The sequence below is a fragment of the Trachinotus anak genome, unplaced genomic scaffold (assembly GCF_046630095.1).
Source record: "Trachinotus anak isolate AG129_WGS33_773 ecotype Australia unplaced genomic scaffold, CSIRO_AGI_Tana_v1 ptg000010l, whole genome shotgun sequence".
In the NCBI taxonomy this organism is placed as follows: Eukaryota; Metazoa; Chordata; class Actinopteri; order Carangiformes; family Carangidae; genus Trachinotus; species Trachinotus anak.
In genome coordinates this window covers 24,699,525-24,714,049 of record NW_027273861.1, presented here as the reverse complement: position 1 = coordinate 24,714,049, position 14,525 = coordinate 24,699,525, and the positions used below count along the sequence as shown (strand labels likewise).

At 40.3% G+C, this 14,525-nt stretch overlaps 1 protein-coding gene across 3 annotated transcripts in view; it reads right to left on the bottom strand.

Annotated features, from left to right (window-relative positions):
* LOC139626127 (carboxyl-terminal PDZ ligand of neuronal nitric oxide synthase protein-like) overlaps positions 1–14,525 on the bottom strand; it is a 178,876-nt gene continuing 164,351 nt past the window's right edge. For all 3 annotated transcript variants that reach the window (XM_071486351.1, XM_071486350.1, XM_071486349.1), the window contains exons 11-13: positions 8,138–8,334; positions 7,794–7,912; positions 1–5,013 (exon numbers count right to left, since the gene is read on the bottom strand). In XM_071486351.1, coding sequence (XP_071342452.1) covers positions 4,353–5,013; positions 7,794–7,912; positions 8,138–8,334 — 977 coding nt within the window. In that variant the 3' untranslated portion in view covers positions 1–4,352. The remainder of the gene's footprint in view (positions 5,014–7,793; positions 7,913–8,137; positions 8,335–14,525) is intronic.

Here is a 14,525-nt window from a genome sequence, read left to right as displayed (position 1 = left end):
AAGATCATGATCAGGTCTATTTCCAGTTTTTTAAAAGATTACAGGAGTTATTACATCCCCACTTTAAAAAAATTATACAATAGGAAAATAAAAGGTAAAATCATTGATTCATTTTGATTATTGTAGCATATTTTCATTACATAAAAAACTCTTAATTTGCAGCAGTGTGAAGATATAATGGATATAAAGTCCCAGGTTTGCTTCAAAAAGTCATCCTTCATTCATCATCACCATCATCATCGAAAAAAAACAAAGACAAGATTCAACATAAAAATAGAAAGCAAGATCATCATATTCTTTAATCAGATTCGGAGGCAGCTACAGAACAGATCTACGCCTGAATATTAAAATAAATCACTTTCCTTCATTTGTTAGAGCAAGAAACAATTTGCATATTCACAGATATTGTTAAAAAAAAAAAAAAAGAGCCACTGAATATTTGCATAAAATATACACTGCTGTTCCTTCATCAGGCAATACAAAAGAAATCTAGTTTAGTGGTTTTTATAAAGTAAAGTTATAACTTTCTAAAGTTACTCCAGATGTTTTAAAAAAATATCTTCAGCGGCTTTTCAAGGACATTTTCTCCAGACAGTCTGAAGCCACTTAGCATCTGATAGCTTTCACCTCCTGACTAAATACAAGCAGCTGTAAGTCTGAGAGTGTGTGTGTGTGTTCATCCAGGTGTGTGTGAGCTTAGCGACAGACTGGTTTATCACCCGAGTCCTAAAAACAACCTCAGTGTTGCCTAAAACAAAAAAATTAAAAACCAGAGATTACAATCTACAACACTTTTTGTTTAAAGGTCTTAAAAACATATTTTCTCAATTAGCTTTTTAATGTAAGTGATGGAGTCGAACATGAACACAACATCTTCTGCTCGAGTTCAGAGACTTGTGGTTATTTCACTTGATAGATTTCTATATTTGATTCTCTGAGCTTCTCTCACTGGTTTAAAGTTTGCAGAGCTCAGCTGAAAAAACACCATGTCCTATATATCTGAATTAAAATATAATGAGTTGGTGGCTTGTTTGCTAATGTTGCTATGCTACTGTCAATCGAACTACACCCACACAGTCGTGATGAAACTTTAAGTTTGATTGTTGCACATTTAGTCACAAATGTTTTAATGTTATAGAGAAATTAAAAAAAAAGACTTTGAACGCAGATTTTCAGGAGGAGTTGAATTAGATTAAAAAAAAAAACACAACTGAAGCATCAAAAACTTAAAAGAAAAGCTTTTAAAATGATGTCCTATTTTCAATGTGTGTGATTGATTGAAGTTTTGGTCTCATTTTCACTGTTCAAACTATAAATGTCATAGTGCTGATGAGCAGTGTTGCACTTTGTGACCTGTCTGCACAAGTTAAATAAAGGTCAAATCTATTTTTCTGCTTCATTTGCATAATATTAAGTCCATCAACTTTATATGTTGTTTCAATTTGCCCAAAGTAAAAACATCTTTCATCTCATCTTATCCAGCCATGCAAACTCCATCCCACTCCAAAACAAGGGAGTTTCGTTTGTGCTGCTCAAAGCTCTGAAAAATTACATTTGAAAAACTCAACAGCTGCAAGTGCTTCCACAATAAGGGTTTTTCCCCCAGAACTTCAAGTTGATTAAAAAAAAAAAGATAAAAAAAAGAAGTAAAACTGTCCATAAAAGGTCTGTGGAGTGTGAGATAAAACAAATTGGGATTTTTTTTTTTTTTTTGTAATTTGGCTAAATTGACTGATTTAATAGTTTGGCTCGCAGGCAACATCAGACATTAGTGACAGCTTTAAAATAAATGGGGATCTTCATGCCAGTGACAAAGTCAGTGAGACAGGAGACAGAGACAAGGCGTCCTTTCTCTACCGGAGTCCGGCTCCACATTCCTCTCATTCTGCTGGGCACGACCTGACCGCAGCTACAGCTGGCTCTGTGTCCACCCCAGTGTCTTCTGGGAATAGCTTTTGCTATTTTCTGAGGTCAGGAAATCCCTACAAGGACACAGTGGTCATTTATGGAGGCCACCCATCACTTTCAGGTCTGGGATTGGAATCTGAATCCAGTCACAAAGATCAGATCCACAGATAACAAAATACTGATTTCCCCTTATTGTGCAGCAGCAGAACAACTGAAGATCCAATGATCAACAAACTCATCTTTCACCTGCTGAACACACCTGACCCTGTCCCGCTCTGTCAGATTTAAAACAAGGATATGAATTAAACATGTTATAAATGCTTTGACTTTGGTTTTCACTTTTTCATTTGAAGTGAAAATAAAGGAGAAAAAGTCTCTTCTGTGTGAATTATTGCTTCTCTTCACTCAGACAGCTCTGTAAAAACAATATGACAAAAACTACCTGTCTGACTGATCCACTAATTTGTGTCTTTGGTCTGTCACATAATGATCTGCTTGAATAAAACATACCTCTTTCATCTCTTGCTGATGACAACTAATTATCTTTCATCTCTTTTGCTCAAAAACAACTTTTCACCAGCCCGCCCTCCACATGCCGCTTCTCCATCCACTCGCCTTCAGGCTTTGGGGGGTGATAAAAATCCACTTTCAGTTCAGCCAGTTCAGAAAAACTGTTTTTATCAGCAGCCGACAACTGGAAGTCTCTAGATTCTTATCAAAGAGATAAATTGCTAAATTTTGTTTATACTGACTAATTTTATTTGGTGCACTGGGTAAAAAAAATATTATATTAAAGTTCCCGTATTGTATAAAGTGAGATTTTTTTTATTATAAAGCAGGTCTAGGTTCTATGTTAATACTGTGAAAGTATCAAAGCCTCAGTTCACAGAGAAATGCTCACAGCCTGTATTCAGAAACTGAGCCTTAAAATGAGCCGTCAGGACTTCTGTAACTTTGTGATGTCACAACAAAGCTCCAAGCCCAGCCCATCTGGACCCACCATCCAGCCTTGCATGATTTGGTTTCTGTGAATGATTACCTGAAATCTGCTATATTCTATCTATTGTTACCAGAGCTCCAGAGAGAAGTCTTGGAGAAGAGATATAAAACTAAAGTGAGATGGTTTATGGTTCTTAAACCCACAAATCTTCTTATCTATCTTCTTATGGATATCAACACTTCAAATAAAACACAGAAAAAGTGAAAAATGCGGCCTTTAAGTCTTGACAGTGAAAAATAGCAGAAGAGAGTAGAATAAAAAGAGCCAAACAAGCTCCAAAACAGCTTCTGTTTAAGTTGGAGTTCCAGAAAAGTACCAAAAGATTAATTTTTGCACCATTTTCTTCATCTAATTTTAATATTTTAATTATTTAAAACGAAGATTTCCAGCTTTAAAAGGTCAATCTCAGGGTCTCGCTCAAGCTCTGTTGGTGTTGCTGCATCTCCTGCAGGACCAAAATGAGATGTTTTAACATGTATGAAGCCAAGGGTCAGAAGGGCTTCAGGCCTGATCTCACTCTGGCAGATACGGCTGCTTGACATTCTGTACTGACTGAAATCAAAGTGAGCTTCCCCCCAAACCTCTCCTTCTCCATCACATCCACACTCGTTCAGCCCCTCACACTCGTTTCCTCCTTCCTGAGTCTGCATTCAGTTTTCAAATATTTCCTCTCACTCTGCTTTTTACAGTAACTCTGGTTGTCATATTAGTTGCAGTTTCTAACTGATTTTGTTGCAGCAGCTTTTTGTATGATATGAATTTATCACTAATATGTAACAAAATGTCCCTTTACATGGATTAAAAATGATGATATTGTAATTTATTGCTTGATGACATAGTGTCTCATATCTTAGAAGTTATTTCTGCTCACCATTGATTTTACATTTGCAGCCCATTAAAGGGACATTTCATAAGACTAATTACATTTATTATTACATTATCTGCCATTACTTAAGCAGATATGACATGTTATTAATATGATAAGTAAATCTGAATTTCCACTGCACTAAAATGAAGTTCAACCCATCTTCTCTCTTGCTGCTTATCCATCATCCAGCGCTGCTCAGCCTTTTTTTGATTCATTAAGAAGAAGCTTGTAATGTCTGACTGACCCTAGATCAGCCATGCTGGAGGACCAGATTTTATTAGCATGACCTTTAAACTCATCCACACTTTCGAAAAGCTGCTGAAAAGTGAAAAAGCAACAGATTCAGCTCCTGCTCCGGCTCCTGGACCTACTCGCTCCCTTTCCCTACAGCAAAGCCTGGAGCAGGGCGAGTTATATATTCAAAAAGTGGCAGTGAATATTTGATCCTCACTACTTATTGCAGTCTGTTTGAATTACTGCCACAGACATCCGCAGCCTCTTGAGTAGAAATTAAGAGAAAAAGTTCCAAACTTTTGGAATCATACTGAAATGGTATCTGGACCCCGGCTCTGCTCGTTACTCAAAGGAAAGCAGGTCTGGGTGGGGCTCTGCATCTTCAGCGCTCACTGCTGTGCCTTTACTGCATGGGGCGCCGTTACCCAGCAGGACTTCCTCGCCCAGGCTGATGCGGCAGGGAGTCTTCCCTGAGCAGGGGGTGGAGGCAAGCCGGGAGTCGGGCCCTGTCGCCTTCTGCCAGATGTCGCAGGCTTTGGCTCTGGGCTCCAGCGGAGGGGGATCTTTATTGATGAGGTCTGGCACAGAGAGCTGGATCTGGGGTTGATGTTCCTCCACGTCTCCCTCAGTGCCCCTGTCTTCCGTGTCATCTTCTTCTCCACCTGTCACTCCATCCACCTTGATGTTGCTCCCCGTCGTCTCTGGGTGAGCAGTGACTTTCTTCTCTGCATCGCTCAGCGGCAATGTGACATCCTTCGACCCCTCCTCCTCCTTCTCACCCTGCTGATGCTCCTCGCTGTGCCTCAGCTCCTCCTTGGCGATGAGGGGCATCTTTTCGGGGGAAGAGAGGATTGCGGAAGGGTCTGCAGCGTCCGGAGAGGAGACCACTGGGTCAGAGGAGATCATCATGTCCTGGGTGGTCTTCAGTGCTCGAGGGAGGCGCTTCTTCCCGGACGGGGGTGGTGGGTCCAGCCGAGGGAAGGAGTCGAAGGAGGAGATGTGACTGGAAGAGAGGAGAGGACAGGAGGTAAACACAATCAGGGAGGTGGAGTGATGGAGAAACACAGAGACAAAGGGAGGTAAAGAAGTAAGAGTTGTGATCATCGCAGGTGAAATGAAGCCAGTACGGCGCCATCAACACCTGTAGTATAAACATTCAGTACCAGGCTTTATACTAAAACTGGCAACCTGCTGAAGTGTTACACCCGAGTTTGTTGTTTAGCTAGAGGCAAACACAACTGATGTGCAGCTGTTTCACTAGACCAGAGGTTTTCAAACCGTGAGTTGTGCCTCCCCAGGGGTGTGGGGTGCGGGGGACTTGCAGAGAGGTGGGGTGCAAAGGGAGAGACATGAGGCAAAGCTACTGCCTGAGGTGAAAGGCACAGGCGTAGGTCTGTCTGCTGAGAATGATGGTAAGTGATTAATGTTCAACACCATCAGCAGCTGGAGCAGCAGCAGAGGCTGTGACACAAAGCTGATGGAGGCAGTTAAAGCGACTTGAAAACATTTAGTTTCCCAAATGCTGCAATTTGTGTTGACCCTGAATTGGGCAACACACATGATCAATGGTGATGACAATAACAATGAGAGAAAAAAAACAACACAAAGAATGTGATGCAACGTCAGTGACTTGTTTTGAGTGTGCTGATGTGAGAGTGTTTGTGACTAACAGAATTACTGCTCATGTCAAACTGATAGAGCTTAACCTTGCTTTCCACTGCTGTCGTCACTGTGTGCACGGCAGACAAAAACATCAGAGATGTTTTGTCAGTGTCAGGACATTTCTTTTTTTTAAAAGTTATTTTTCAGGCATTTTTCCCTTTATTATAGCCACGGTGCGAGAGAGAGAGACAGGAAAGTCAGGAAGAGAGAGAGAGGGATGACACAAAGGCCCTCGGGCCCCTGTGGTAAGGGCGGGGCCTTAGTGGTATGCAAGCTACCAGGTGAGTCACCTGAGCATCCCAATGTCCGTACATTTCTAGCCTCGTCTGTACAAAGTAGACTGATGTTTCTCATGAATAAAAGAAAATACAAAGAGTAATAATTCTGAGTGGAGCTACATTTCTGAATAAAACACATTAATATATTATTAGCAGTAATATTTGTAAGCTGCAGAGGCTACAGACAGAGACACTGACATTAAGACTTCTACCATTTTAGTCACCGTAGGCGACAAAATTAATCACGAGCCTCCTCTAGCCTACAACGACTAGATGAGGCTTGTGATGTAGATTTCATGTCGAGGAGCTGAACAGCGTCCACCAGTGAACAGAGGCACTTCACGTACGTACATCAAGTTCTGCACCTTTAATACACATCAACATTTCTGAACACATCACATTTTCTGATGACTAACTGTGTGATTTCTGCTGAAAAACTAACGCGTCAGTATTTGCTGGAGCATAATACATAATAAATAGTGTCAAATATTCAATGTAATTGTTATTTAAAGGTTTCATGCTGATTCAGGAAGGATTCGCTACAGCTAATGGCTCCTCAGTGGGTGCAATCAAAGTGTTTACAAACAGACTAATTTCTCAAGCTGTTCACAACAATGACAGAAAATTACCGTGGTAACTGTTTTCCATGGTGATTAAAAATAACAAAAAAAAACAACAAAAAAAACAACCAACATCTTATCACTGCTGCATGATCATTCACCGGAGCTGACAGGGACACATTTAGTTCAATAAACACTGCTGTGCTGTGTGAGAGTATGAAGAGCACAGATACCTTTATTTATTAAAGGGTTAGAAACATTTCGGGCTTCTTCTGTAATGATGAATAAGATGAATTACAATATAAATACCGGAAGAAACCTCATAAGATTAATTCTACTTTTTATTTCAAAGTGGACACGTGAAGAAAATGGCAGAACATTATGGGCTTGAGTCAAAATTCAACAATGGGGGGGTCAGTCAGTTATTACTTCAAAAATTAAAAAAAATAAAATAAATAAAACTCTCAGCTCTTCCCGTGTGAAGCAGTTGGTGGTCCAGCAAATTCGTCACAGATCATCACCGGTAAATTAAAGAAAATATATTCACAGTCCAGTAAATGGAAACAAATGAGAGCAGAGCTGCTGAAAAGGGACTTCTGCCTGAATGATCTTCAGTTGGAGAGACAACACATCGATGCTTCTGGAACAAATCCACACATTCAGACACACAATCGCAACCTGAAACGCACCAGTGTGTGCACACATGAGCAAGTAATGAATCCAAAATTAAAAAGAAGTTTCCATGGATGGAGAAGGAATATAAGAAGTGAAAAAAAAAATCATTCGTCTTATTCAATTGCAGACCCCTCAGAGGAGCCTTTGATGTGTCATCACTAATTTAAAACCACATTTCACAGTAAAAAGCTTAAATTATTCACCTTTTCTGACCTGATGCCTCTGATGCTTAATTTGCACTGACAGACACTTCTTTCAGGAAAGGTAATTTAATATTTTTGCCTGCATTGAGATCATGTTTTTCAGGGGTTTTATCATTAAAATGAATGTGTAGCTTTGGAAAGTGATTTTCATATATTCATCCTAAAAGTACAACAGCACTAAAGAAAACTATTAAAAGAGAGTAAATGTTTGATTTATGATGATTTTTAATTTAGGATTAGGATTAAAGTTAAATTTAGTTTAGATGAGGCTACATTTAAACTGAGCTTGTATAAATTATTTTAGTCCTCCTACCAGCTCAGGCCGTTGGTATGGGTGCTAATATGACCAGTATACGTTTTACTAGCAGCAGCTGTATGTTGGAGGTTTGAAACACTTCCTCCTACCTGTTAGTCTGGTTGATCTGATCCATGCAGCTCCACACAGCACCAACGTTTTTGTTGACCTCAGTGACCCCGATGTCCCCGAGGTGGCTGGGCTCTTTTCGCCTTAACAAGTCATTTACCTGGAGGGAGGGAAGGAAGGAAGTAAATAAGGGACGAAGATAGACAGACCTCTTAGTCAAATGTTTCAGCTGAACTGATGTGACACTAACGTAATAAAACTTGAACTGGGTTCTGTATTCTGATTACATTCCATAACCTTCTATCATAGGTTAAAGGAACAAAGGACGTATGTACATTAAGACCTGCTGGTCGCAAAGCTCCATTTTTGTTTATGTCATACCAACCTTTGCCCCGACAGCCTTGCCCAGGTTAATGGCATTTTTCAGCCTCTGCTGGCCTCCGGAAGATGGAGAGTCAACGGAGCTGGACCCCAGGTTAGGATTAGATGATGCTGTGGAGCGTCGGGCCGACTGCGGACCTGGCCTGGAAATCTGGGGACTCTGCTGCTGGGCAATGGAGTTCTCAAACATACTTTGATCAACTGAGAAAAAGAGAGAAGACAAGAGAGAGAAAGATAGAAAAGTAAATACAAAGCAGGGTTTAACAGAAGATGTCGATGTACGTATCTGTGGTTACAAAGCTGCAGACCCTTCAAGAACTAGGTGATATCGATGGGATGTTTGCTCTGAGAATGAGATGCAGAAACTCAGTTCTTGAAGGGAAATAAAAGGAATAGTTCACTGAAATGTTCAACATGTTCAAGGTACCCTGTTTCTCTTCAGCATGGCCAAATGTGCTACTTCTGTCTTGTCATCTGTTATAATGGATATAAACTCTGCTGATAAATAGCATATTTAACAATTTCAGGCAAAGCCACAATTAGTTGGAATGTACTGGGAAGTGCATTACACTGAAAAGTTTCTTTCTAGTATTTTTTGTTGTCTCTTTGAATTTAAATCCACTTTAATTGCAGTGAACCAAAGCTGACTTCTGCTGCCATCATCCATGAATAAGAAAACTGCAAACTTTTTTAATGAATACTTTTCTTTTTCCTGCTGTTATGGCTCAGGTTGAGGAGAAATCAATAGCATGACTCAAAGACACTGGTATTTATTAAGGCTCGGCAGGCAGAGGCAGGCAAAGGCAAACAGTAGGTGAAGCGAGGGAATAAGCAGTGGCTGGTAACAGGCAGGCACATAAACCAAAATGCAAAAGCAGCAGGTAAAGGGCAAAATCAGAAAGGCTGGAAAGCCACAGCAGAAGAGACAATCTGGCAGGGAACGAGTGGAAGTGGGCCGGCATAAATACGAAGAGCTGATTAGGGAACTGGGAACAGGTGAGTAGGTGGGCGAGGTTACTGCAGGGTGTGGCAGGGTCTAAAATGACAGTATAGTAAGTGATATGGAAAAGGCAGGCAGAGAATGAATGAATGAAACCTGACTTCCTGTGTTGCTTTGTATCACACAAACTGATGTTGCACCACCAGAGGAAGGGATCAAAGGGATTTCATGAGAATACTTCAACATACAGGGTCCACATGGCAAAGCAGTATCACTGCATGTCAAATAATAGGAAGTAATGACACATGCACACAAACAGTAATAAGACCCATGAAAAGGAAACAGAAATACACCAAAGTGCAGGATCAGAAACAACAGAACATAAAAGGGGGCTCAGGTGGTTGTCAATCCACTGACGACAGAAGTTCTTACCTCTTGGAGAGAATTGTTTCTCAGAAGGCATTTAATGAGAAGAATCATAGAAGAATCACATTTCAGACCTTTCACCTCTAAAGAAGCAGATTATTGAACTGTTTTAGCTTTCTCATAAAAATGTTGCTGATTCGTGATCTATGAGGGGATGTGTCAGGGGAGGTAATGAGTATGAGCCAAGAACTGTATACGCATATCTGAAAGGTACACTGTCTTGGCCAGATAAATAAAGAGAAAATAATATACCATTTAGAATCAGATAGACCATCAAAAATTTACGGAGTAGGTAACCTTGACTTCACATTGCACACACAAGCATTTCACTTACAGTCCCAATCAAGATATAGAGATACAAAAGCACATTAGCCAGGAGCCAGTGGAAAAGTGATCCAATATCATGAATCAACATGATCCAGAGGGCACATACTGTAGAGTAACCTCAAGATGTTAGAGATATGAGAAGAACAGAGGGAAAGATACACATTTACAGCAAGCTGGCTGGCTCTTATTCTTAGAAGTCATCAAATCACAAATCAATTGCTACAACAGACTGCTGCAAAGTGAAACCACACCAAGGCTCATAATAAATGTAATTATGTAATACAGATGATTTATGTGTGTATGTGTGCAGATATGCAGGTATTGCAGCTGCATTCAGGACTGTGTTTCAGTGCATTTAAGATGATAATGGATAATTACAATGAAAATTTGAGTGTTACATGGTCTCCCCTGGTCATGCTGCAGCATCAGTGAGTGTTCAGACTAAAACAGTCCAGTGTTAGAAATTGCAAGAGGCTGCGATGGTGTGAGTGTGGATAAAGTGGGAATAGTTGAGTTAGGTTCAATATTGCAATATAACTGCGATTAGGCTAATGAACATTAGCACTGCCAAGAACTGCACTGGTGTGGAAGTAAGATGAGATATGATCAAGAAGTCAAGTTACAAAAACAAATGCAAAGGGTTAAAGGCTTATCACATAACAAAACAGTGTATATTGGTTTATAATAGCATGAAGCATGTAAACGTCTGCTAGCAACCTCGTTAGCTTGGAGAGCTTTTCCTCCCCAGTAACAACTCCTTATTGAATGAGATATTGCACAGGTCTGAGAACAAAATGTCAGGGAACACAGATGACCCAGTACGGAGAAAACAGAAAACACCTTGCAGTCACCACATAAGTGTGATGAATTTTGCCGTCATTTTTTTTTTTGCCTTTGTCAAGAAAAACCTTGTCGTTCTTCATTTGTAATGAGGCGCGGTAGAGGAAACTGTAAAACAAATATCAGATGCTGTGAAATTTGCATTTTGTTGCAAATTAAGTCTTACTTATTAGCTAGCATTGCTGGTACCTAGTTATTAGCATTGCCTGTCACATGACTCAGCAGTTTGTTGGTAAAAGTTTGGTTTAGCTGTAATGCGAGTTGGATGGATTGTGATTTGTGTTTGCATATTCTGTTTTTCTTGCAGTTTTACAAACTGCGAACCGTTGAGCACTGATAGGGGGAACTCTTTGTGGACAGTTTACGGCCTGTGTAGGTTTTACCCTTGCCTATTCATAGCTGTGATAGAAAAGGCACATCATTTACGTGCATTAAGTCTTTGTTCAATATTCAGCCTATCTGCCAAGGTCATTCATGTGTACCGACTGTACATCAAGGTCATCAAGTGATCTCAGGATCGATTGTGTCACATTGCACAGGCTATAAAAACATCCTTATTGATCCCTCCAGACAATGAGGCCGCATATTCCTCCCACTTTAACTCCTAATGGAGAAGTAATGGATGGACTTGTAATGTAGTAAGCCCTGTGGAGGGCTTTGTGAAGGGCACTAGAAAGGGAAACTGTTTGTGCAACCAGACTTACAATGTGCGCTGTAAAATCTATGTATAATTCAACATTTAATGCCTTACAGATTTTCTCTCAACATGCCTAGAAAGCCATGCTGCTGAAAAGGTAAAACCTGCTGTTTGGAAATGAGCCCAGGTGTCTTAGTTTGGCTCATTAACACACAGATGTGATTTATCATCACTATTTATGAACATTTGTCAGCTGGACTGTCCCAGTGCCAGCTCTGAAACTCTTTGCTGTGATGGCTGCTGAACACTCCACATGAAGGCGAGTTTTCTCAAAGGCTGGTGAATAAAGTGCAAATGCCAGTATGTCCACTGAGACTAGAGGTCAGTTTGTCCCAGCTAAAGAGAGTTACAGTGACAGAACTGAGGCCAGAAACACACCTTCAGTGAAATCTAAAACAAAAAACAACATGAGTGATGCTGGAGTTAGAACTAATTACATTGGAGGAAGATGTAGATATGGCTGGTTTCAAGATTACATTCAAAGAGGGGACGCTGAGGTTATATGTGTGTTTGTGATACTAATATTTACAGTAACAACAAATAAACGGACATGGAGGTGGAATCAAACAAGAAATTATCTTCTAAAACATTAAAGACATTAAATTAAATATACATCTTTAAGCTATCTATGTTCTAAAAGCAACCCTTCACCCTGAAAATAGAATAACAAACTTGTCTTCATTTATTTCATTATAAGTTAATTTAATTCCAAATCATCCATTTTGGTGTATACTCTGCATCTATGTGGATATTAAGATTGCTGAGTGCAAGAACTGGCTGAGTGTTGTGCATTTCGGGAGCTGATTTGAAGTCTGTCGACACATTGTCAGCTGTGGCCACTGCCAAGTCCGAAGTATGGCACAGTGCCAGGGCAAACTGTAGCATAGTGTGTCAACATCATGCACCGGGCAACAGGAGCATGTCGAGATATTTGTTAAACAAAACAATGTGTAAGACAGTAAATGTGAAATGTGGGTGGATGAGTGATGCAGATGGGATGTATTCTCTGAAGCAGTGACCTAAGGTGTTTGTCATAGTTGAAGAATTGAGGAAGATGAAAAAGAAATCAGCAAGAGCCCGTGGATTACACTTTTAAATGTAAGTATTGAGTTTACAGCTCAGTTTAACAGCTAATGGTACAACTGTTAAAACCAAGAGCCTTAAAACCTCAGGTTTTTATGAAAAAAAGTTACGTGTTGTCAAGGTTGCTAGGCAACTAGAGCCAAACTTTGAAATGCAACGGTAAGGGCGGGCACAGCTGGTGACGGAAAGCGAAAATCCTCCACAGACCAGACCATCTCATTTCGGTCCGGCCTTCGCAGTCTACAATGACTAAGAAGAGCCACACCTTCATAGTCCTCCAAAGGAAGCGGCCCCTTACATATCCAACAGTAATACTTCCCAATTAACTGTTGTGTGTATTTATGTGTATGTTGTGGGTTTACATGCATGAATGTTGAAGGAAATTAAGACTGAGCTTCTCCTCCATTATGGGTTGTTTTCAGGTTACACTGTGGACAGCTGTTATCTCATTGGTTGTATATTGAGAAGTATTGGACAAACAAGATCAAGTCTGCAACTGACTGGAGTATAGTGGTGCGTATAAACCTGGAAAGTGATTCTGTCTCTGATTGTGTGGAACAAGCCTTAGGAGAGGTTCTTTTAAAAGTTAGCTGGAAATAAGTTCGGGAACGTAAAGTGGTGCCAAGGCCACAAGGCAAAAACAATCTGTCTCTTTGCACCTGTTTCTCTTACCTGTGCTGTGTGACCACCATGTTGAGGAATGCACAGGCACAGGTCTCTTCACTCCATCACAACACCTGGTGAAGACCATTCTCTCTCTTTCAGTGGGCTGAATCATAAATACCAACACTGCCATTTCTCTCCGGAGGTCATGCTATTTTAATAACCTCAAATTGAAAGATCTAATGTTAGTGAGTCGTGTTTCCTGCCGACAGGATTCTTATTCACTGCTGTAGAGACGCTTTGTTCAATTTGTCACCTCTCGTCCTGAGATTTCCCACAAGCATCTGTACCTCACAAGAACAAATTGCATTTGGGACAAATAGTAAATTTGTGTCCTCCCAATTAGTGGAAATGGGACAGACTTGTGTGATGCAGCCCCACTGTGTTTTTTCTACAAATCTTGCTCACTGAAGCATCACAGTTTGACAAGTAACTGTTAAATAACAGTGCACTCTACTCTAACTTCAGCAGACCTTGTGTTTCCGTGAAGACTGTTTTAAATCAAACGGCGTTGTGCATATTTCAGGTCACACATTCAGTCATAAAGTAATTATTGTGAATGAAATTCACTTTAAACCTGATGGAAGGTCAGGTACCTGTGTCCCAGCTTCATACTATACACAACATCCACCAATGTTTTGTTTATACAGCATAACAACAAAATGAAGACACACATAAAATTGCCAACATGCAAACCAAAACCAAACTTGATATCTGAGTGTGGTGTTGATGTGCACTGCTGTGCCACAACAGACACAGGACAGTTACTCACAGCTGATCCAAGTGAAAAGGAAACTATAGACTCTGGTGTAACAGCTCCATTGGCAGCTCAGGAAAAAAGTAATAAAATCATATCAAGTATAACACAGCATTTCAAAGTCACAAATTGGCTTATGTCAGTAAAACATGGTTTTGCTTGATAACTGCTATAATCGTGTATTAACAGCATTAGCACATAGAGTATGCTCTGTGGTATTACCTAAGACAAAATTGAGACAACTGCAACCCCCCAACACTGGAAGTATATAACTGCTGTGGAGACAGTGACTTTTGCTATGGCACCATTTTTATGCCTCGGCACTGGCGACAGCTGTGGCCAGAGGCATTTTGTTTTTGGGTTGTTCACCTATCCGATTGGGAATTTCGAAGGAATTTCTTCAAATTTTGCACAAACTGTCACTTGGAATAAAGAAAGAACTGATAAGATTTTGGTAGTCAAAGGTCAAAGCTCAAGGTCACTGTGACCTCACAAAACATGTTTTTGGCCTCTTGGTTTTGGTGGTCAGTAGCCAGGTTTCCACTGTACTTCTGCGCAAAATAGAAGCAAATTTTTTAAAAAGTCGACAAAACACAATTGCGAATGGTCTGTGGTTCCATTGAGTGATGTTATGGGAACAAAGCTGGATTATCTCCTCT